The 23,501-nt window shown below is 29.3% G+C and overlaps 1 protein-coding gene and 1 pseudogene across 1 annotated transcript in view; both read left to right on the forward strand.

The window, feature by feature from the left end:
* LOC18108053 (uncharacterized) overlaps positions 1-23,501 on the forward strand; it is a 257,452-nt gene that overhangs the window by 156,140 nt on the left and 77,811 nt on the right. The window contains exons 4-8 of the mRNA XM_052449711.1: positions 2,924-3,030; positions 3,149-3,275; positions 22,924-23,030; positions 23,127-23,192; positions 23,353-23,470. Of these exons, the coding sequence (XP_052305671.1) occupies positions 2,924-3,030; positions 3,149-3,275; positions 22,924-23,030; positions 23,127-23,192; positions 23,353-23,470 (525 nt within the window). The remainder of the gene's footprint in view (positions 1-2,923; positions 3,031-3,148; positions 3,276-22,923; positions 23,031-23,126; positions 23,193-23,352; positions 23,471-23,501) is intronic.
* LOC18109910 (probable disease resistance protein At4g27220) overlaps positions 1-23,501 on the forward strand; it is a 173,184-nt pseudogene that overhangs the window by 89,063 nt on the left and 60,620 nt on the right.

The following is a 23,501-nucleotide window of genomic DNA, read 5'->3' on the forward strand; positions in this document are numbered from 1 at the left end:
CCTTCCAATCAAATAAAAACAATAATTTATGTATTTGTTTGGTGTTTTTAAATTATTTTAATATGTTGAGATCAAAAATAATTTTTAAAAAATAAAAAATATTATTTTAATATATTTTCGAGTGAAAATTATTTTTAAAAACAACAGCAACTAGACTCTTAAACACGCTATTAATCTGCATTGAAAATTAATTTTTTTAATAGTAAATCATTTAATATCTCCATTTATTCTTTTAATTTGTTTCAATGTGAAATCGACATCCCATACCTTCCTAGTTCAATCGAGAACATATAGGTCACGATTTTAATAATTTATCTTTAAAGATGAAGATTGTTACGATAAAATCGAGACATAATTTGTTTTTATATTTAAAATTATGTTTGAATATATTTTAAAAAATTATTTATCTTGAAAAAATATTTTTTAGTATTTTTTATTATACTAATATTAAAAATAAAAAAAAATTAATTTGATTAATGAAATCTCCAAGCAAGCAACTTAAATCCATGCATTATGAAGAGGGAAAAAAAAAAGAAAAAGGAAGAGATATCTACTACCTTAATATGCTATTCTTTCTCGTATTCACGTGTTTACATTTTCCAGGCAGCTTCTTCAAAGTTTCAACATTAGGGGGGTTCGCGCATTAACTTCCTATATATTATAATATAATGTTTGGTCGGTAAGCGGCGGGTTCCTTCTTAGCAACTTCCTTCCTTACTATCAAACTAATGTTATTTATCTGATATATATATTTTTTCTGGTTTTTTAATTTTTTTAATTAATTTTTTTAATTAATTTTATCCTTTAATATTAGATTGGTTTGGAAATAGATTACATGATTTATTTTTGTTTATTTTCTATAAAATTATCACAATCTTAAATAAATATTTATTTTAAGGATGATGCTCAATTTTTATCATATAATTAAATAAAAAAAACTTATAAAAAATTACTAAATCCAAAAGAATCCATGACCCAGGTCATGAGGGACCGGGATCGATCAAATCTATCATTGTTTCAAAAAAAATTTAAAAGTTGTTGTTTAGAGTTTTTTTGTTTTAAAAGAACTAAGCCATGATTTACCAATCTTCCAAATTACATTTAGATTTAGATATTGATCAATTTAAGTTGAGTTAATTCCCTTATAATTTAATTAAAAACTTAAATTAAATTAAAAGATTTTAATATTAACTCCCCTAAGCAGGTTTAATAATATCACCAACAAACTTTCTTCACTCTTAACATTTTATTTTTATATTTTAAAAAAATTAATCCCCTAAAAAAACTAGGACATATTATTGAGTGAGGTTTTGTTTATTAAAAGTAAGGATGGAGTCTTTGACTGCATGTAATGGCATCGGCTGAAAACCTTTAATTTGTCTTCTAATTTTTTCTCTATTGTTACATAATCAGATTCGCTTCATGTTAAATAATTATTTTTTAATTTTAGATTACATTTAAAATTGTGATATATAATATTTTTTTAAAAAGTATTTTTTATTTAAAAATATATTAAAATAATATATTTTTTTATTTTTTTATTTTTAATATCAACACATCAAAACCATAGAAAAATAAAAAAAATCCATTTATTTTTTTTAAAAACAACTAAAAACAAAAACAATCACATGCTATTAATCACATATTTAATCTGTTGTTGTTAGAGCACATGCTTTTCAAAAACTTTGAATTATTTTCCTTTTAAATTATTATTTGTTTTATTAAAAATAAATTTTAAAAAATAAAAAAATTATTATTTTAATTATTTTAAATAAAAAATATTTTAAAAAGCAAGTATATTATTGTTTCTCGTATTCATGTGTTTACATTTTCTAGGCATCTTCACGCGTTAACTTCCTATATCTTATAATATAATATTTGGCAGGTTAAGTAGTGGGTTGCTTGCTAGCAACTTCCTTCCTATCAAACAAAACAATAATTTGTTTATACTGCAACTTTATTATTTTTCTAAATCATATAATCTTCTCTGATCTGTGATTTCTCTTCTCTTTTAATCCTCAGGACGTACTAATCATCTTCTACCTCTTTTCCTTTCCACACCTCACCAGTGCGAACTAGATTTATGTGATCTCTTCTGTTTTTTTGGGCTGAATACTTCTCAATCAAACCAGCGCTTGAAGAACATCTTGAATCCAGGTTAATTATTTGTACTTCATCTTGTTGGTGTTTTTGTTTTTATATTTGTAACTATGGTTTGAATCTTTAAAGGAATCCATGATAAATAAATTGATCTTTTTCTCGGATTTTATAATCCATGCCTTGTGGAGAGTTCATACTAAATCAATACTGAATTCATTGTTTTCGTCTTTTCAAGATTCTTTGCTGTTTTTAACTCCTTATTTTAGATTCACCCTTTTCTTTTCCAATTAATGGGACTGCCATTCATTTTTATTCAATATTTTTCAACTTTTTTTTTTCTTACAATGATTCAATGAATTAACTTGATCAATAATTACCTGAATCTTTTTGAACAAAACAATATCCTATTATTTTTGTGTCTGTTTTATAATGTGTAACTAAGGGTTAAAATAGAGGAAATTGATTTTTGAAATTAACAAAAATAATCTTGCTTTCGTTTTGCTCTTCTACTTTCCTTCCCTTGCTTTCTTCAACAGTTATCCTGCGTCTTTCTATCTATCATTCTAGAGTTTTAGGATCTCGTGTCATATAAAGAATTTGAGTATGATAATTTAGCTACAAAGACAAAGGATTAAATCATTAACAACAACATTTATATTTCATATTTTTCATCCGAATTTCTTTAACAAACAAGAAAGTCATTCATATATATATATATATATATATATAGATAGATAGATAGATAGATATTCTTTTCTGATCTGTGCTTTATGTTCTTTTTAGACCTCAGTTTTTTATGTCTTTTCTGATCTTTTCTGGTCAGATGGAAGGGTTCCAACCATCTTTTATGGAGGAGGTTGACAACATGACATGGGATCAGCTGGGTTTTCAATCAGAAGAAGATACATTCAATATGTCTGAGCTTCTCTCGTACGTCATTCTTGAGCATATTTTATCGGAAGATGATTGCTTGCAATTTAGTTATTCTTCAGTTTATCCTATCATTCCCAAAAAAACAATATAATGTCGTCACTGTCCATGGAAGCAGGCTGCCACCGGAGGTTCCAGTCAACCAAAGCTCCATATCATGCAATGATCAAGGTGGACAGAACAATGTGATCAACGATAGTATTCAACAAACAACTCCGTTTCCAACTTCATTTCCTGAAACAGTGGTGAGTACTCCAATTTGCTACAATGCCCATTGAATTAGCAAGTGTTTGTATTATACAAAAAGTGTTTGCATTTTTGTTTTTAATTTCATTTGATAATTTATTTCAATAAACTTGTTATGGAGCTCTTGTGGTCTAAGAAGAAGAAACAATTCAATGTAGAGTTGATGTTTGACTTAACAAGATTTTGTTCAATTTAATTGATTAAAAATAAGTGAAATTTTGACCGTCAAATTTGATATTAAAATTTTGAAGATAAATATTGAAGACTGAATTTGATATTAAAACTAAAAATAAGTAGAAAGTTTTTACAAAGGTAAATGTTATGAAAAGATCGAAATTGCTATCCAACTGGTGTGCAGATTGGATAGCAAATCAAGCTATGTTGAAGTCTTCTACTGCAGTGAAGCTCCCTCTGGTTGCTTGAAGCTAATGCCTGATTGTTGCGTTCCTGGGTTTTGATAAGTGTATGAAAGTCTATTTTATTGTTTTTGTGTTTTAAAAATATTTTTTAAAAATTAATTTTTTATTTTAAATTTATTCTAACTCTTTTGTTTTATCATTCTCAAAGTCCAAACAACAACGGTACTGTCAAGATTGTTATGCTTATGCCCGCAATCGAAACATAATTTGTTTTTGTACTCAGAGTTATGTTTATTAAAAAATCTGGTTATTTTAAAAAATATATTAAATTAATGTTCCAAAGTTTAGTAGTTAAGAAATGTATTCCAAAGTTTAGTTTACTGGTTGACTCACATATTAACTGAATAACCTGAGTAAAAAAGAAAACCACATCATATTATGATGGTGTTTATTAAAAAAACTAAAATAACAATTTTTTTTTAATATTATCTTCTTAAATATTTTTATTTTAAAATTTTTTCACATAATTGTAGATAAAAAAAAAATTGTTTTAATTTAGCAACGATAGAGCATCCACAAGAAAGATATTATACGGTTATTAATTTTCATTAAAAGAAAAGCTAAGAGACTTGGGAGAACTACTATATATCCACACCTATTTCATAAATTACAATAGTACGTAATTCAAGGTGTTTTGCCTTTTTTGTTTTGTTTTTTTAAAATTTCTTTTTGTTTATTTTATAATAGGCTGGTTATAATTCAGCTTTAATTTATTAATTTTTATTCTATTTTTTTATAAGATTAACGTAATTTATAGGTTTGTTAAAATAACTTAAATTATAGTTTTCAGATTTGGTGGGATATTTTTTTGTTTATTAATTAAAAGAAAAACTAAAAGGTGTAAGAGAATCACTATTTACCCACACTCATTTCATTATGGATTACAATAGTAATCTATAGTGTTTTGTCTTTTCTGTTTTTTTTCCTTTCCTTTCCTTTTTTTTTATCATTTTTAAAAATAAGTTTTTGTCTATTTCATATTTGGGCCGAATTAGCATATATATATATATATTGGGTTAGTGTTTAATTTTACAAGTATAAGTATCTATTTTTGTTATCATATTATTAAAAAAAAATAATTTTTTAAAAAAGTATAATCCTAGTTAAATCCATAACCTTGTTCATGGGTTTGATGTGCTAGCCCAAGTTACCTGATTCACGAGTTTGACAGGTTTATCAATTGATCGAATATGTTTTTTTTTTTGTTTCTGGTCTTTTAATTTTTTTAATTGATTTTTTTTTTAATTTTGTCCTTCAATATTAGATTGGTTTGGAAATAGACTAAATGATTTATTTTTATTTGCTTTCTATAGGGTTATCAAAATCTTAAATAAATATTTATTTTAGGGATGATACTCAATTTTATGAGCATTTATTTTTATCATATAATTAAATTAAAAAAAACTTAAAAAAATTACTAAACCCAATAAAATCCATGACCCAAGTCGCGAGGGACCGGGATCGATCAAATTTGTCATTGTTTCAATATTTTTTTTAAAAAAAAAAAGTTGTTGTCTAGAAGTTTTTTTAAAAAAACTAAGCCATGCTTTACTAGTTTTCTAAGTTGTATTTAGATATTAATTGATTTAAATTGAGTTAATTTCCATACAATTTAATTAAAAACTTAAATTAAATAAAAAATTAGATTAAAAGATTTTAATATCAACTCCCCTAACCAGGTTTAATAATATCGCCAACAAACTTTCTTCACTCTTAACATTTTATTTTTATATTTTAAAAAAATTAATCCCCTAAAAAAAACTATGACATATTATTGAGTGTAGGTTTTGTTTATTAAGAGTAAGGATTGAGTCTTTGACTGCATGTAATGGCATCGACTGAAAACCTTTAATCACATGCTATTAATCACATATTTAATCTGTTATTGTTAGAGCACATGCTTTTCAAAAACTTTGAATTTTTTCTTTTTAAATTATTATTTTTTTATTAAAAATAAATTTTAAAAAATAAAAAAATTATTATTTTAATTATTTTAAATAAAAAATATTTTAAAAAGAAAAGTATATTATTGTTTCTCATATTCATGTGTTTACATTTTCTAGGCATCTTCTTCTAAGCTTCATAATTGGGTAGGTAAAGTAGTGTTTTCAACTCCTTATTTTAGATTCACCCTTTTCTTTTCCAATTAATGGGACTGCCATTCATTTTTATTCAGTATTTTTCAACTTTTTTTTTCTTCTTACAATGATTCAATGAAGTAACTTGATCGGTAATTACCTTACATTAAACAAAATAAGAATAATTAAAATATCAAATGTGTTCATTAAAGTAGCAGGAGAAATCGCTATATAGCCATCCGAAAAGGAAAAGTTAAAGATTGCAGGTTTGCTGCTCAATTCAACTAAATATTTTGAAGTTAGAACTCGTTTGTTTTTTTTGTTTTAAAAATATTTTTTAAAAAATAAATTTTTTTATTTGTTTTAAATTAAAAATTTTTCTATTTTTAAATTATTTTGATGTGTTGATCTCAAAAATAATTTTAAAAAATTAAAAAAATATATATCATTTTAATATATTTTCAAATAAAAAATACTTTAAAAAACAATTATTATTACATTCTCATAATTTTCGCTTTAAGAGTAAACTTCACTTTTGCTCCTATAAATACACCAACATTTCACTTCTACTCCTATAGTTTTATATTTCTCATTTGATGCTAAAAGTTTTCAAAATGTTTCAATATTACCCATTCCATTTTTTTCCTACCACATAGATAAGATAATATTGAATAATTTCAAGCTGTAGGGTCAGAGTTTGAATCCTCATCGATCTACAAGTATAAACATGCTATAATTTACCCTTGCTGTCTTTTCCCAAACTAAGTTATTTTGAAATCCTATATCTTAAAATGAGGCATTTTAATGTGTTCAAGGGATTCCGACTATCCATCTGCTGTTTGTAGAATTTAAGCACTTTTTTCATTAGTCACTTTTATTAAATCATTTAATATTTGCGTTTATTCTTTTAATTTGCTTCAATGTGGAATCGACACTCCAGAGAATGTGAGATTATTTTCTTGAGGCTTTCTGCCCTCTCTCTAGTAAACTAAAAAACAGCAACGGTACTGTCAAGAATGTTATGCCCGCAATCAAAACATAATTTATTTTTATACTCAGAATTATGTTTTTGTACTCAGAATTATGTTTGAGGGCATTTGAAAGTCTGTTTATTTTGAAAAAAATATTAAATTAATATTTTTTGATATATTAATATTAAAAATAATAAAAAAAAAGCTTTTCTTTTCTTAGATTCACTCTTTTCTTTTCCAATTAATGGGACTGCCATTAAAATATGCTTTTCACCATTTATTTGTTTTTCTTTTATTTTGACTTACGTAACGTGTGTACCCAGTAATCCACTCATATATATATATTTTCTTTGCTATGTGCTTTCTGTTCTTTTTTCACCTCAGTATGTACTAATCATCTTGTACTTTTGGTCAGATGGAAGGGTTCCCACCATCTTCTATGGATGATCTTGAATCACTATTTCTCTCGTACGTCATTCTTAAACATATTTTATCAGAAGATTATTGCTTGCAATTTAGTTATTCTTCCGTTTATCCTAATATATTATTCCATGGAAGTAGGCCGGCACCGGAGGTTCCAGTCAACCAAGGCTCCATATCATGCAATGATCAAGGTGGACATAAGAATGTGATCAACGATAGTATTCAACAAACAACTCAGTTTCCAACTTCATTTCCTGAAACCATGGTGAGTACTCATGCTTACTCCAATTTGCTACAATGTCCATTGAATTAGGCATCATTATTCCTTTATTCATCAACCTCAGACGGGACATGGCTATATGACACCGAATGCAACCACATCACAACATGGTGAATTCAATCAACCTGGACCTTCTTCTCTTGCTCCCTGGTATCCAATTTTTCATGTTTAGTATTTTCTGAAAAAAAAAAAAAAGTTTTTCAATCATTATTTAACTTCTTCTTCTTCTTCCTCTTGTTGTTGTACTTATCAGTGAGTTCATTATGTTTGAATATATATAGGTATCGGCCTAATCCTAATTTATTTGATCCTCAATGTGCCAATCCTTTGAGGTAAGCTAAAATGATATCTTAGTAGATTAATAGCAAAGAATTATGCATATGTATAAAGAAATTACTAACAAGTGTTGCTAATTTAGGGACCAACAATTGACTAATTATCAGTTACCAATGAGCAATCAAGTGCCTGCGATGCTACCTGGACCTCAACCTCCAAGGAATCAATGGTATTAACCTCGAATATATCTACACTTTTTTAATCATGAAGACAATAAACTTTTGAAGTCTGTTTGAGCTCTCTATCTATCTTTTTTTGTGCACATAATGGAACTAGAAGATCAACCAAGTTAGAATAACAGTTCTAAGTTTAACTATTTGAATATTATTCAGGCATCAGTACTCCAATATTCATCAACCTCACACCCGGACATCGCGGCGACCAATTAAAAATTATCTTGCATGGAAAGAACGGATTTCTGGCATCCTATTCTTCGATGGTGAATGGTCTTTGTTTAAGGAGTCGCCACCTAGTATTACGGTTACTAGGAACCCTAACTGGTCAACAGAGATTCTATGGTCCGAGACTGGTTACGTAAAAGGGAAGATATTATCACCCCTTAAACGTCCTGCCTAAGGCAGGCTGCATTGCTGATCTTTGTAATTAATTGCTAACATTTTTTTTTGTTGGTTTATACTATGATTGTTTGTGTGTAATATTCCTGGCTCTGGCGCCAGTGAATATTCAACTACAGATATTTCCAACTCTGGCGTTGGTAAATATTACGTAGGTATGAAAATAAATAAATTTAAATCATCATTTTTTTTATTCCTGACTCTGGCGTCAATGAATAAACAAATAAAATCAATTTTTTTTTTACGCAATCGCATTATTTTTATTTTTATGTAGCTAAAAAAAAACAAAATAAAATAAAATAAATTTACATTAGTATCTTTATTCCTGACTCTGGCGTCAGTGAATAAACGAATAAATTTACATTAGTATCTTTATTCCTGACTCTGGCGTCAGTCAATAGTTTTATTCTGACTCTGGCGTCAATGAATAAAAACAATAAATTCATATTTATTTTTTATTTATACATACACACTTCCTTTTTTATTATGTATTTTTTATTTTTTATCTTTTTATTTTTTTATTTACATTTTTGGGCTGGGATTAGTCACTGGCTCAAATCAGTACCAAGTAGCAGGCGTGCATGACAGCGCACGCCTGCTACAGAAACAAAGGAATTGTAAAAGTAAAATTCACTGCTACAGTAGCATGTGAATTATAATTCACAGCTACTGTAGCAAAGCAAATGAAATATAAGGCAACAGAGAAGAACAAAGGAACTTACCTGATGCGCGGAGACGAAGTCGAAGACGAGGGTAATGGCGTGCTCTGGTCCTTGCTTCTGTTTTTCTTCTCTGGTTTTCGGGTCCTTATTCTCTGGTTTTTCCTTCCCCGGCCTCTGCTGCGCTGCTGTTGTTGTAGTTGCTGGTGCAGAAGGAAGAAGCTTGTTGCTGTTGCCAGGGGAATTAATCCTGTTTTCTTTGCAGTTCACGGCTGAGAAGACAAAATGTCATTGCAACGTGCTGCTGGAATGAATATTAACTGGGGGCTGCTACGGGAAGAAGAGAGGAAAAAAAGCTGGGGGGGGACTCGGCCGCGCTTTTTTTTTCTTTGTAAATGTCTTTTTTTATGTTTTTTTTAGGTTTCTGGTAATGGCCTTCTTTTGGTTTTTTTTTTCTTTTAGGGTTTCTCTCTAATCCTCCCTCCTCTATTCGCATAGACTGGGATCAGTATTTATAGTGTAAGAGTCCTATCGCTTGTAAGAAGTAAAGTCTCAATCAAACTCATTTTCTTTTTTAAATTCAAATTAGAATCGAATTCGAAATCATACAACTTTCATTATCTTGAAGGTAAGGATTATCTTGAAAATAAGGATCATTTTGAAAGTAAGGATTATCTCAAAGATAAGGATAGAATGGCAAAAGCACATTATAGTCCTTAATTTTCATGCAAGTTGACAAATCACACTTTTCATCGAAATAAGTCTCTGATCTTTTAATTTTACATTTTAAACCCTGTAAAAATTAAATTAAAAGCCAATGGGCCAAAATTGGGTTATGACAGTTGCCCCCTCTTTATAATATTTACTATGCAATGATATTAGAAAATTTCATTTTCTTTTAGCTTTGTGTAGTAAATTTATAAAGAAAATTAGATACAGAAAGAAATTTTGCTTCTTTTTTATTTTTATTTTTAGTTTTGAAAACTTTGAAAATAGTAGATTGACACATGACCTTTACAGAGAGATGTAGAAATCAAGAAACAAATGATTTGGGAGACGACCCTTTTTTTTTTTGAAATGGATCAAATTGTTTTAGGCAACCTGCCCAATGATAAAAGAAACGCGAAGAATTTCGCGAGTGGTCTAATTGTTCCAGGCGACCTGCCCAGTGATTGAAAAATACGAGGATTTTTTTTTTTGTGATGGTATATTGTAATGGGTTACCGGCCCAGATGGTCACATTGTAATGGGTTACCTGCCCAGTATAGGATGGTATATTGTAATCGGTTACCGGCCCAGATGGTCACATTGTAATGGGTTACCTGCCCAGTATAGGATGGTATATTGTAATGGGTTACCGACCCAGATGGTCACATTGTAATGGGTTACCTGCCCAGATGGTCACATTGTAATGGGTTACCTGCCCAGTGGATGATATATTGTAATGGGTTACCGACCCAGATGGTCACATTGTAATGGGTTACCTGCCCAGTTGGTCACATTGTAATGGGTTACCTGCCCAGTATAGGATGGTATATTGTAATGGGTTACCGACCCAGATGGTCACATTGTAATGGGTTACCTGCCCAGATGGTCACATTGTAATGGGTTACCGGCCCAGTTGGTCACATTGTAATGGGTTACCTGCCCAGTGGAAAAATACGAGGATTTTTCAGATGGTTACATTGTAATGGGTTACCTGCCTAGTGGAAAAATACGAGGATTTTTTTTTCTAAGACATGATAGGGCTCGAAGGCGCATTATTCAATAGATGGAAGCTCGAAGGAAATGAGGGCTCGAAGGCGCACTCAAAAGGAGGTAGGATAGGAAATGCAGTACCTTTGATAGTCGAGGGCTCGAAGGCGCTCTCGAAATGGAGATAAGACGAGGGCTCGAAGGCGCGCTCGAATGGAGATAAGACGAGAGCTCGAAAGCGCGCTCGAATGTAGATAAGACGAGGGCTCAAAGGCGCGCTCGAATGGAGATAAGACGAGGGCTCGAAGGCATTCTCGAATGGAGATAAGACGAGGGCTCGAAGGCGCGCTCGAATGGAGGTAGGATAGGAAATGCACTACCTTTGATGGTCGAGGGCTCGAAGGCGCGCTTGAAAAGAAACAAGACGAGGGCTCGAAGGCGCGCTCGAATGGGGATAAGACGAGGGCTCGAAGGCGCGCTCGAATGGAGGTAGGATAGGAAATGCACTACCTTTGATGGCCGAGGGCTCGAAGGCGTGCTCGAAAAGAAACAAGACGAGGGCTCGAAGGCACGCTCGAATGGGGATAAGACGAGGGCTTGAAGGCGCGCTCGAATAGAGAATGGAAGGTGGTGGGAAAATACAGATATTTTTCAGGTGGCCTAATTTTCATGGGCGGCCTGCCCAGGTTGAAAAATTCTCAAAAGTGAAAATTTTTCAAAAGCTATTTCAATGTTCTCCATTTCAAGTTGGCCTTCCGCTTGATGGATTCTGTTAGAATTTTCTCTAATAAAATTTACAACACTCATTGTCCAATGTCTCAAAGTTTAAATGATATGCATGCATCTTTACCTGATTTGAAATATAGGCCCCCCATTTCTTCTTAGTCTTCTCGTTGCTTGGTTGGTGAGATCTTGCTATCTCATTTGAGTCATCTTTGTCGTTTGGCTTTCTAGCCCACTCGAGTTAGCCCATGTAAGTTTATTTCCAGATTTGTTTACATAACTCAGCTTTTGCGGTGCCCATCGTGACCCACTTGCTTGCTAGAGATTTTCTAATCTCGTCAAATAATTTGAGAGGATTATTCATTACCCCTCGTCTCACTGCTAAAAACATTCGGTATCACTTGCTGAAAGGATCGAGCTGTCTTTTATAAACCAAAATGCCCCCTTGTCTTGTTGTAAGGGATGATAGATTTTCCTTAAACACAATATTGCCCCCTTGTCTTGTTGTAAGGGATGATAGATTTTCCTTAAACACAATGTTGCCCCCTTGTCTTGTTGTAAGGGATGATAGATTTTCCTTAAACACAATGTTGTCCCCTTGTACTGATCATTGCCCCCAAGTGTGTTATGTCACTGACTTAGATGAATAATGGTTTTAAGAGGCCATTCTCTCATTTGGTGAAGGAATATGGGTCTAGAATGAATCTTGAAATCTTGATCTTGCCTTTTGACAACAAAAATTGTTTTGATATGAATTTAAAACAATTTACTTTTGAAATCTTGCAACTCCTTGGTTATTATCTTTCTTGGAAAAGAGATTATTTGCTCTTGTGTTTGGTAATGAGGTCTTTGATGAAAATACATCATGAGATGACCTTTTGTTTCAAAGTGAAGGGCTTGAGCAAAAGCTCGAGGTTTTGTACGAGAAAAAAAACTTGTCTTTTTTTTTAACATTTATTATCAACATGAATAATAATGAGTAGTTCTTTCTTGATGTCATGAATCTTATAAAAAAAATATTCTTTGCATTTTGAGAGCATTGTTTATTGTTCTAGGTTGCTTGCTTCCTTGATTAGAAAGGACTTCTATAGGCACGTAACGTAGGCTGTGGTTTTTGGCTATGAAAGAAAAGGATTCATAAGGCTCAAAGAGTGTTTCAGGGTTTCAAAGACTGAAGATCACGATCAATAGTTTGACTTTTGACGTCATTCATATTTTCTTTTGCCGCTCTTCTTTGATTTGCTGCTTCTTTTTTTCTTTTTCATTGCTTTGCTAGAGCATACTCACTTTATCTTGGTTATCATTTTTTCTTGTGATTTGGGCATGCCCTCTAGCATTTGAGTTTTTTGGGCTCTTTTGCCTTTTGGCTTTCTCACGGCTCTATCCTTTTTCTTGATTATTGAAATTTCACTTGCCCCCTTTTTTTTTGTGATGTGGGCATGATTCCTAGCATTTGAGTTTCTTGGGCTCTTTTGCCTTTTGGCTTTCTCACGGCTTTATCATCCCTCTTGATCATTGAAATTTCACTTGCCCCCAGTGTAGGGTGTGATCTTAGTCGGAATTTTTTTATGAAAGAAAAAATAAATAAATAAATAAATTCTTCAAGCTCAAAAAGGGTTTGCAAGGATGTACTTATTTTAGAACGTAAAAGGAATAACAAAGATAGCCTTTCCTCATTTCAAGCGCAAGCAGCTATGATTAATAAACTTTGACCTCGTATAATGTGATGGTTTATTCTTTGCAAAGATGCATTTGGTGAGTTATGAGCAACAAGTTCACTACATACCATTATTCATACATTTAAAAACACATGATTCAAGAGTAATGGGGTAAGGGTGTTTATTCTTTTTTTTTTCACAATTGTTTTTATAATTTAGTCACCTCAATGATGGAGTTGCTTGATTCACTTGTCATTCTACAAGTAGAATGTCAAAAATATCATTTTTGAATAAACATCAAATTATTTTTTGAAATCAAAATGCCAGATCAATTTTTTTCATCCTATTGGAGTGGGAGCATCCTAACGCAAAGGATGTCCTTCGTCCCTTTATATCTTTTTTTTAACTTGAATGATAAATAATTATGATTTGATGTTTGATTAATATTATATTATCATCCTATTGAGTTTCTCCAAGATGAAAATCCAAAAAATAAAAAAAAAATACTATATCATAAATCATCAGTGAAAGTATTCTTCTACACATTTTTAAAATGTCCAAGAGAGAGTATGAATATGGCAGATTGAAGTTTGTGAGTGTAGGAAAATGGAGGAGATATTCTTCTCTTAAAGAACTCTGAGATTGGATTGGTTACCAGAACTGAAAAGCATTTACAGTGCAAAACTGATTTGCAATTCTCTTCATCCCTTTGTACCTTTTTTTTTAAAACTCGATAGACAAATAATTATAATTTGAATTTTGATTAATATTATATTTTCATCCTATTGAGTTTCTCCAAGATGAAAATCCTATATTGATTTATCATTAAAGTAACCTAATAAATGTAATGTTTTTTTTTTTCTTGAAAACAGCTTGGATGCACTCAAGTATTTTAATCACAACTTTCCACTCACATGTCAGATTGTTGTGATTCTTGACGCGTTATCTTGTTTGTAAACGTTGTGTTTTTAAAATTTTTGATTTGTTTTAAATAATTTTTTTATATTTTTAAATTATTTTAATATATTAATATTAAAAATCATTTTAAAAAATAAAAAAATAATTTAATATATTTTTAAATAAAAAATATTTTAAACCACAACTACTCCTTCTTCCAACTGGGAAACTCCTTCTTCCAACTGCTTCCCAGGCTTAAAAAAAAGTCTCGACGAGGATTTCAAAAAAAGAACTAAAGCATGTACGTGGCTGCCAAAGAAGTCCTAAAATTTAGGTTTTTGATGAAAACGTGTGGGACACGTGATGAAAAAGGGGTTTAAAAGTGGTTTGCCCATAAAGAAGACGTGTGGGAATTGCAGTAATGTTTATGGATTAAGAAAAGAAAAAGGGATTAATGTAGTTTATGGATTCAGTAATGTTTCTTCTATTAAATGGATTAATTGTTTGATTATATTTATTTATCTGTATTGATTTAATAAAAAGAACTCCTAAAGCATGTACGTGGCTGCCAAAAAAGTCCTAAAATTTACTCAATTTATTTTTAAAAAAATTAATTTTTTATTTTATTTTTTTATTAACTTTAAATTAATATATTTTTAGTGTTTTCAAATTATTTTGATGTGCTAATATGAAAAATAATTTTTTAAAAATAAAAAAAATTATTGACATGTATTTTGGTATGAAAAGTTATTTGAAAAGCAATAATAATTACATTACTAAACAAGCTAAAAAATGTGGAAATTGCACCAGAGAAGGAAAAAAATACAAGAAAAGAAAAGGGATTAATGTAGTTTTTTCTGTTAAATGGATTAATTGTTTGATTATATTTAGTTCATTTATTTATCTGTATTGATTTAATTTTTTTACTATAATATTGATTTAATAAAAAGAACTCCTAAAACATGTACGTAGCTGCCAAAAAAATCCTAAAATTGACTCAATTGGAAAGGATCATGGTGCTTACTGCCAAGATTGTTATGCCCGCAATCAAAACATAATTTGTTTTTGTACTCAGAATTATATTTGAGTGCATTTAAAAATTTGTTTATTTAAAAAATATATTAAATTAATATTTTTTAATATATTAATATTAAAATAAAAAAAATATTTTAAAGAGAAAAAAAAAATATTTGACAAAGAATAAATAGAAAACTTACAAATAGTTAAGAGTCATATTGGAAAGTATAGTTTAGGTTTTTGATGAACTAAAGCATGTACGTGGCAGCCAAAAAAGTCCTAAAATTTAGGTTTTTGATGAAAACGTGTGGGACACGTGATGAAAAAGGAGGTTTAAAAGTGGTTTGCCCATAAAGAAAAGAAAAGGGATTAATGTAGTTTATGGATTCAGTAATGTTTCTTCTATTAAATGGATTAATTGTTTGATTATATTTATTTATCTGTATTGATTTAATAAAAAAAACTCCTAAAGCATGTACGTGGCTGCCAAAAAAGTCCTAAAATTTACTCAATTGAAAAGGATCATGGTACTGCCATGATTGTTATATGCCCGCAATCAAAACATAAATTTGTTTTTGTACTCATAATTATGTTTGAGTTCATTTAAAAATCTGTTTATTTATAAAATATATTAAATTAATATTTTTAATATTTTTTAATATATTAATATTAAAATAAAAAAATATTTTAAAGAGAAAAAAAAATATTTGACAAAGAATGAATAGAAAGCTTACGAATAGTTAAGAGTCGTATTGCAAAGTATAGTTTACCAGTTGACTCACAGATTAACTGCTTAACCCCATCATATTATTTATTTATAAAAACTAAAATAATTATGTTTTTTTTAATATTATCTTTTTTAATATTTTTATTTTAAAAAAGTTTCACGTTGTAGATAAAAAAAAGATGTTTTAATATAGCAACGATAGAGCATCCACAAGGAAGATGTTTTGCCTTTTTTTCTTTAATTTGTTTTTGTTTATTTGATTATTGGCTGGTTTAGAATTCAGCTAAGACATCTAATAAAATATTTTTATTCTTATAAATTTTGTGAAGAACAATCAGAAAACTAATTTAATTAGGGATTAATTGAGTAATTAATTACCTTTACCTTACAGAGGATTTTCTTTTCTTTTATTTTATTTCTAGTAACAGCTAATTTAATAAAACCCCAATAGCCTGATTCTTGGATCACAGAAGCTTGAGACATGGCACATGCTACCAGGAAAAAAGCATGATTGTGTTGAAAACCTTTTAAGATTGAACTGTCGCATTCTAACAATAATGTTTGGACCATTTAAAGATTGGACCCAACTTCTCTTCAACTTTATTTTATATTTATAATAAATAAAAAGCATGATTGTGTTGAAAAGAAATTGCTATCCAACTGGTGTGCAGATTGGATAGCGAATCAAGCTATGTTGAAGTTTTCTACTGCAGTGAAGCTCCCTCTGGTTGCTTGAAGCTAATGCCTGATTGTTGCGTTCCTGGGTTTTCATAAGTGTATGAAAGTTTATTAATTTATTATTAGTTTGTTTTTGTATTTTAAAAGTATTTTTTAAAAATTAATTTTTTATTTTAAATTTATTCTAACTCTTTTGTTTTATCATTCTCAAATTCCAAACAACAACGGTACTGCCAAGATTGTTATGCCTGCAATGAAAATATAATTTGTTTTTGTACTTAAAATTATGTTTGAGTACATTTAAAATCTGTTTATTTTAAAAAATTATTAAATTAATATTTTTATATATTTTTATATATTAATATTAAAAATAAAAAAAATATTTTGATTATGAATAGGAAGCTTACGAATAATTAAAAGACTGATTTCAAAGTTTAGTTTACTGATATTTAAAATTAAGTTACTTAAAAAATCTGAGTCAATGAGGACATTGTTTGGTAAAGTGATGGACCGTAACAAAAACATCATTTTTTATGTTTTTATTGGCAAAATAAAGGTATAACCATATTACATCATGTTGCCAAACAAACACAAATCTTGAATTTTATTTTTATTTGTTTTTTTTGAAAATTGAAAAGGCAAGTATACTATCATGGACTAAGATAATATTTGATATTGAAGTAATGATTTTTTTCAAAGTGTTTTTTGTTTGGAAATTTATTGAAATAATATTTATATTTTATATTAGTATATCAAAATGATACAAAAATATTAAAAAAAACATTAATTTGAAACCAAACAAATAATAAGAATATTTTCACCTTGGATTGTATCTCTTCATCTTTAAAATTGTATCTAAAAAAATAACTAATAAAGTGTAATTAATTAATCTAATGCTGGAATTATTATTTACCCTGGAATATGGATGACGTATAATTCCAAGTGGGCATGCTGCATTTCTTAGCCAATGAAACTATAATTTCTTCATAATTTTTCAAGTTCCAACAATAAATGTAATTTTCGAACTATTAAATATATTAAAATCTTAAATGATAACTTGAAAAATAAAATCATTCATCAATCAATTTAAGATTTCTACACTGTAATTTGTTAATATTAGTTAAAAAAATATAAATTTTATGTAAATAAAAATAATTTAATTAACTGGTGTGGTGAATCTCATTTCATAACGAATTCATATATCGGTCCAATAAATTAGGTCCAATTTAATTAACTGGTGTGGTGTATATATATATATATATATATATATATATATAAAAAAAAATAATCATCAATAGTTTTGACATTAGAAGTCAATTCACCAACAACTTAAAAATTCAACCTCTTTAATAAAAATACTTTTTATATTAAAAAAGTTGAATTTTCCATGAATGATTGGTGAGAGAATTTTTATTGATTTCATATAATAATAATAGTTTTTTTTGTAAAAATGATACCGAGAAAAAATAATCACAAGTATACAAGACAAAATTCAACCTCTCCACATTGATGTGTTAGGTTGGAATCCTTAAACTGTTTTTGCCACAGTTCTTCGACTAGGTTTTAAGTTTAGATTTTGACTTGTTATATATTTTTTAAATTGATTTTTTTTAAAAAAATCATTAATATCTTTCCTTACGGTAAATAAAAAAAACATAATTCATTCTTCTATTTAGAAGATATTTGGAATCATTTGCTGGATCTATTTTCTGTTTTTATTTTCAGATTTTAAAATGACCCCTCGGAAAACAATTCCAACCAATTATTTGCCATGGAATTTGGACGCTGTATAATTCCAAGTGGGCATGCTGCATTTCTTAGCCAGGTGTAGCAAGAATTGAGGTAGCTTGTTTCTGGCTTTTGCTTCTCGGGGTATGATTTGTTGGGCTAGTTTATAGGCCTTTTGCACTAGGGTTTTTGTCCTTTCTGCTAATTTATCTAAATATAGGCTTTAGAATCTTTTTAGATTGTGTTTGGTATTGCGGTAGTTGTTGTGGTTATTGTTTAAAAAAAATTGTTTTATAAAAAGTACTTTTAGTTGTGATTGGTTTGAAAAAATAGGTGTTTGGTTAAAACTGTGGTTGAAATTGAGGTTGAAGAAAAAGTAGTTTAATGTGTTTGGTTAAGAATGTTTTTGAAATTGAGGTTATAAAATAATTTAAAAAAATATAAATTAATATTGATGGTTTTTAATTTAAATATTGTGGATTTAACTATTGCGGTAACATTATGAAATAAATCATACTTTATATATAAAAAAATTTATTGTTCTATTAAACTATCTACAATTCCATTACGTACAAAATTTATCTGACAAGAACTACAGTTTCCATAATTTTTTAGCGTGTAATAAAATTAGATAAAATATTATCATGTATAAAATTCACTCTAAATTAGTTTTTTTTAAAAAAATTAACAAAAAAAAAACTTAACACACTAAAAAAAAAAAATATATTCACGCAGTGCAAGTGAACAGTGCAAGAAAAGTGCACTGTTCACTATTTTTAACATGAACAGTGCACTTTTCGTGTACTGTTCATGAACAGTGCATCATTTTGCGTTGTTTATGTTAATTGCACTGTTCATTGAACAGTGCAATTACGTGAACAGTGCAAAAAAGCATGTAATTCTTGCTTTGCAAATACTGCGTTTCCAACGCAGAAAACAGGTGGGACCCAGTGAACAGTAAACTGTTTTTTTTAGTAACCAAACGGCTACAACTGCGTTTTAAAAAAAACACAGCCGCAGAGCCGAACGGGCTCTTAATGAAACTAGCGTTCTTGATTTCTTGGAGGTAGAAATAACAGGACTATTATTAAATTAAAATTAAAATTAAAAAAAAGTCAGCTCAGACTTTTACCATGTACCAATAGAGAAAACACGGCGTCTCTCTGTTTTTTTTTTAAGCATTTTTGCTTTTAATTTCATTATAATAATTTATTTCAATAAGCTTATTATGCTTATTATGAAGCTCTCACAGACAAGTCAAGGCCCAGAGTCGTGAAATTCACTTTGAACCAGCCTGCACGCACTTAAAATAGTAATGTTGGGGAGATGATTTTTAAAATTTTGATCCCTAGAGTTTTTGCATCTTTTATTTTTAATTTTAATTTTGATTTAAAATTTCATATTATTCATTTTCATGTTGTTCGTTTTTTGGTTCAAGATGAAAGAAAGAAAGTAACAAAAAAAACTTTGAAAAAGATAAAAAATTATTGGTCGACAACTTTCCGGCAACAAAAACACGTACAGTATCTTCGTATCAATGGAAAACTGGTGTGCAGATTGGATAGCAAATCAAGCTTCACAGTAGATGTTGAAGTTTTCTACTGCACTGAAGCTCCCTATGGTTGTTTGAAGCTAAAGCTTGATGGCGTTCCTGGGGTTTTGATGAGTGCACGATATTGCATTCTAAATGTTCTATCATTGGAATAAAATGCAAAAATGTGAATAAAAATAATTGAAATTAAAGGGTAAGTCAAGGTCCAGAGTCGTGAAATTCACTTTGAACCATCCTGGACGCACTTAAAGTAGTAAAGTTTTTTTTTCTTGGAAACAGCCTGAATGTACTTTTAAGTACTTTAATCACAACTTTCCACTCATATGTCGGATTGCTGTGATTCTTGACGCGTTGAAAAGGTTTCTTGAAGGGCCACAAAGTAGTCTCTGACGAGGATTTCAAAAAAAGAAGAACTAAAGCATGTACGTCGCTGCCACAGAAGTCCTAAAATCTAGGTTTTTGATGAAAACGTGTGGACCATGGAGACGTGATGAAAAAGTGGGGCTGCCTCCTTTAGAAAAAAGAGGGCTGCCTAATTTGAAAAGAAGGGCATTTGGCGTCAAGGAGACGTGTGGGAATTGCACCAGAGAAGAAAAAAAAAAAACAAGGAAGGAAAAGGGCTTAATGTAGTTTATGGATTCAGTCATGTTTCTTCTATTAAATGGATTAATTCTTTGATTATATTTGGATCATTTATTTATCTGTATTGATTTAATTTCCTTACTGTAATATTGGTCTTGAGTATGTTGTTGTTGTCGTTGAATTTTCTTAATAGGTATAATCATTTGCGTATTTAGGAGCCGTTTGGGATGCGGTTCAACCTGTGTTTCTAAAAAATTTGAATTTTTTTTTTGCTAAAATTTAATATGATTTGTACGTTTTAGATCATTTTGATGTGCTAATGTTAAAAATAATTTTTTAAAAATAAAAAAAACATCATTAACATACATTTTAATACAAAAAATTATTTAAAAAACACCCGTAACCACACTGTTAAACTCTCTTAAAAGTGATGAATGATATTTCAAAAGAGGAAATTCTGGGAACTGAACTTCCAATTGAATTATTTAAAAGTGATTCCCGACGCTCTACTGTTTGTAGAATTCCAGTTGTGCTTTCTCCATTAGTCACTCTGCTTTATTTTAATTTGCATTTAAAATTAGATTTTATTCTCTATTAAATCATTTAATATTTTCTTCTATTCTTTTAATTTGTCACTATGTAATATTTTCTTCTATTTTTTTAATTTGTCTCCGTGGAGACTCGATACCCCAAAGTCGGGCTACAATCACCCCAAAAATCTTTATATTTTTAACTGACAAAAAGTCACTGAAAAACTCGGAAAAAGATGGAAAATTATTGGTTGATAATTTTTGGCAAAAAATGAAAAAACTATCATCTTTGTGCTAATGAAAAACTGGCGTGCAGATTGGAAAGCAAATCATACTTTATAGATCGAGGGCTAAAATATACATTTGTAGAAGGGAGTTGGGAAGAAAATAAATTTTCATGGGTATGGAAAAGTTCGATGACGAGATGTTTTGAAAGAGAGGGGTATGACGTTCATTGTACATTGACTGATGTATCTTTTAAAATTTTGTTTTTAGGATTTTTAGATTATTTTAATGTAATAATATTAAAAATAAATTAGTGTAATTAATTGATTTTACTCGCACTATTGATGTGAACGTGAACAATAATTTTTTTTTGTTTTTTTTTTAAATTAGTTTAAGGTTAATTAAATTTGCTTGTACTGTAATCTCAATTTTATTCCTGATAATATTTTACCTCATTTTGTAGTTCTTATCTGATGAATTTTGTATGTAATGGAATTGTAAATAGTTTAATGAAACAATAAAATTTTTTTATATAAAGCATGATTTATTTCATGATGTAATAGCAATAGTTAAATCCACAATATTTAAATTAAAAACCATCAATATTAATATATATTTTTTAAAATTATTTTATAACCTCAATTTCAAAAACACTCTTAACCAAACACATTAAACTACTTTTTATTCAACCTCAATTTCAACCACAGTTTTAACCAAACAACTATTTTTTTCAAACCAACCTCAACTAAAAATACTTTTTATAAAACAATTTTTTTCAAAGCACAACCACAACAGCTACCGCAATACTAAACACACTCTTAATCTAGCCTTGTCAAAACTGATTTATCTTTACAGTCACAATGTGTTTTTTTAAAATTTTGATTTTTTTAAAAATAATTTTTTAATATTTTTAGATTATTTTGATGTGTTGATAAAAAATAAATTATTTTAAAAAATTATTTTAATATATTTTTAAATAAAAGATATATTTTTAAAAAATTCACAGCATGCAGAAATATGCTATTCATTTTAGAAAATTTCATGTGTTTATATTTTCCTGGCAGCTTCTTCGAAGTTTCAACATTGTGGTGGGTCCACACGTTAATTTATCATTATTGAGGCGACCTTACTAATAAATAATAGTATGTAACTTCTCTTCCACATCTCATCTCATTATACAATTCCCTATTTTCCTTTCCCCATCTCATGATCAGTGCGAACTTTATTATTTTTCTAAGCCATATATTCTTCTCTGATCTGTGATTTCTCTTCCTTTTCTTTTGGCTGATCACTGCTTAAGCAAACCAGCTAGCACTTGAAGAACATCTTGAATCCAGGTAAATTATTTGTACTTCATCTTGTTGGTGTTTTTGTTTTTCTGTATGTAACTATTGTTCGAATCCTTAGAGTAATCCATGATAAATAAATCGATCTTTTTCTCAGATTTTGTAATCCATGCCTTGTGGTGTTCATACTAAATTAACCCTAAACCTTGAATTCATTGTTTTTGTCTTTTCAAAATTCTTTGCTGTTTTTAACTCCTTATATATGGGATTTCTTTTCAAATACTAGATTTTGTAATCCATGCCCTGTGGGACTGCCATTAATTATTTTTATCCAATATTCTTCTGACATAATGATTCAATGAAGTTGTTTTTTACTGATTCATGAATTAACTTGATCAGTATTAATTACCTTTCATTAAACTTGTTTACAACAAGTGACAAATAATTTAGCATTAAAACAAAGAATTAAATAATTAACAGCAACATTTATATTTCCTATTTTTCATCCGAATTTCTTTAACAAATAAATAAGTCATATATATATATTCTTATCTAATCTATATATATTCTTATCTAATCTGTGCTTTCTGTTCTTTTTTAAACCTCAGATGGAAGGAGTCCCACAATCTGCGGAGGATGATGTCAACTTGACATCGAATCAGTTTGATCTTCAATCACCAGAAGATACATTCATGCTTGACCCTGAGCTTCTCTTGTACGTCATTCTTAAGCATATTTTATCAGAAGATGATTAATAGCAAAGAATTATGCATATGTATAAAGAAATCACTAACAAATGTTGCTAATTTAGGGACCAACAATGGACTGATTATCAGTTACCAATGAGCAATCAAGTGCCTGCGATGCTACCTACTAGGTACTGATCAAACTTTGGCAATATATATGCTGTCGTGTTTTAACACAGTATTAATACCTTTTTCTCTCGTACGTCATTCTTAAGCATATTTTATCAGAAGATGATTGCTTGCAATTTAGTTATTCTTCAGTTTATCCTCTATATTATTCCATGGAAGCAGGCCGGCAGACAACCAAGGCTCCATATTATGCAATGATCAAGGTGGACAGAACAATGTGATCAACGATAGTATTCAACAAACAACTGATCAGTCTCCACCTTCATTTCCTCAAACCATGGTGAGTGCTCATGCCTACTCCAATTTGCTAC

Source organism: Populus trichocarpa, chromosome 19 (genome assembly GCF_000002775.5).
Source record: "Populus trichocarpa isolate Nisqually-1 chromosome 19, P.trichocarpa_v4.1, whole genome shotgun sequence".
In the NCBI taxonomy this organism is placed as follows: domain Eukaryota; kingdom Viridiplantae; phylum Streptophyta; class Magnoliopsida; order Malpighiales; family Salicaceae; genus Populus; species Populus trichocarpa.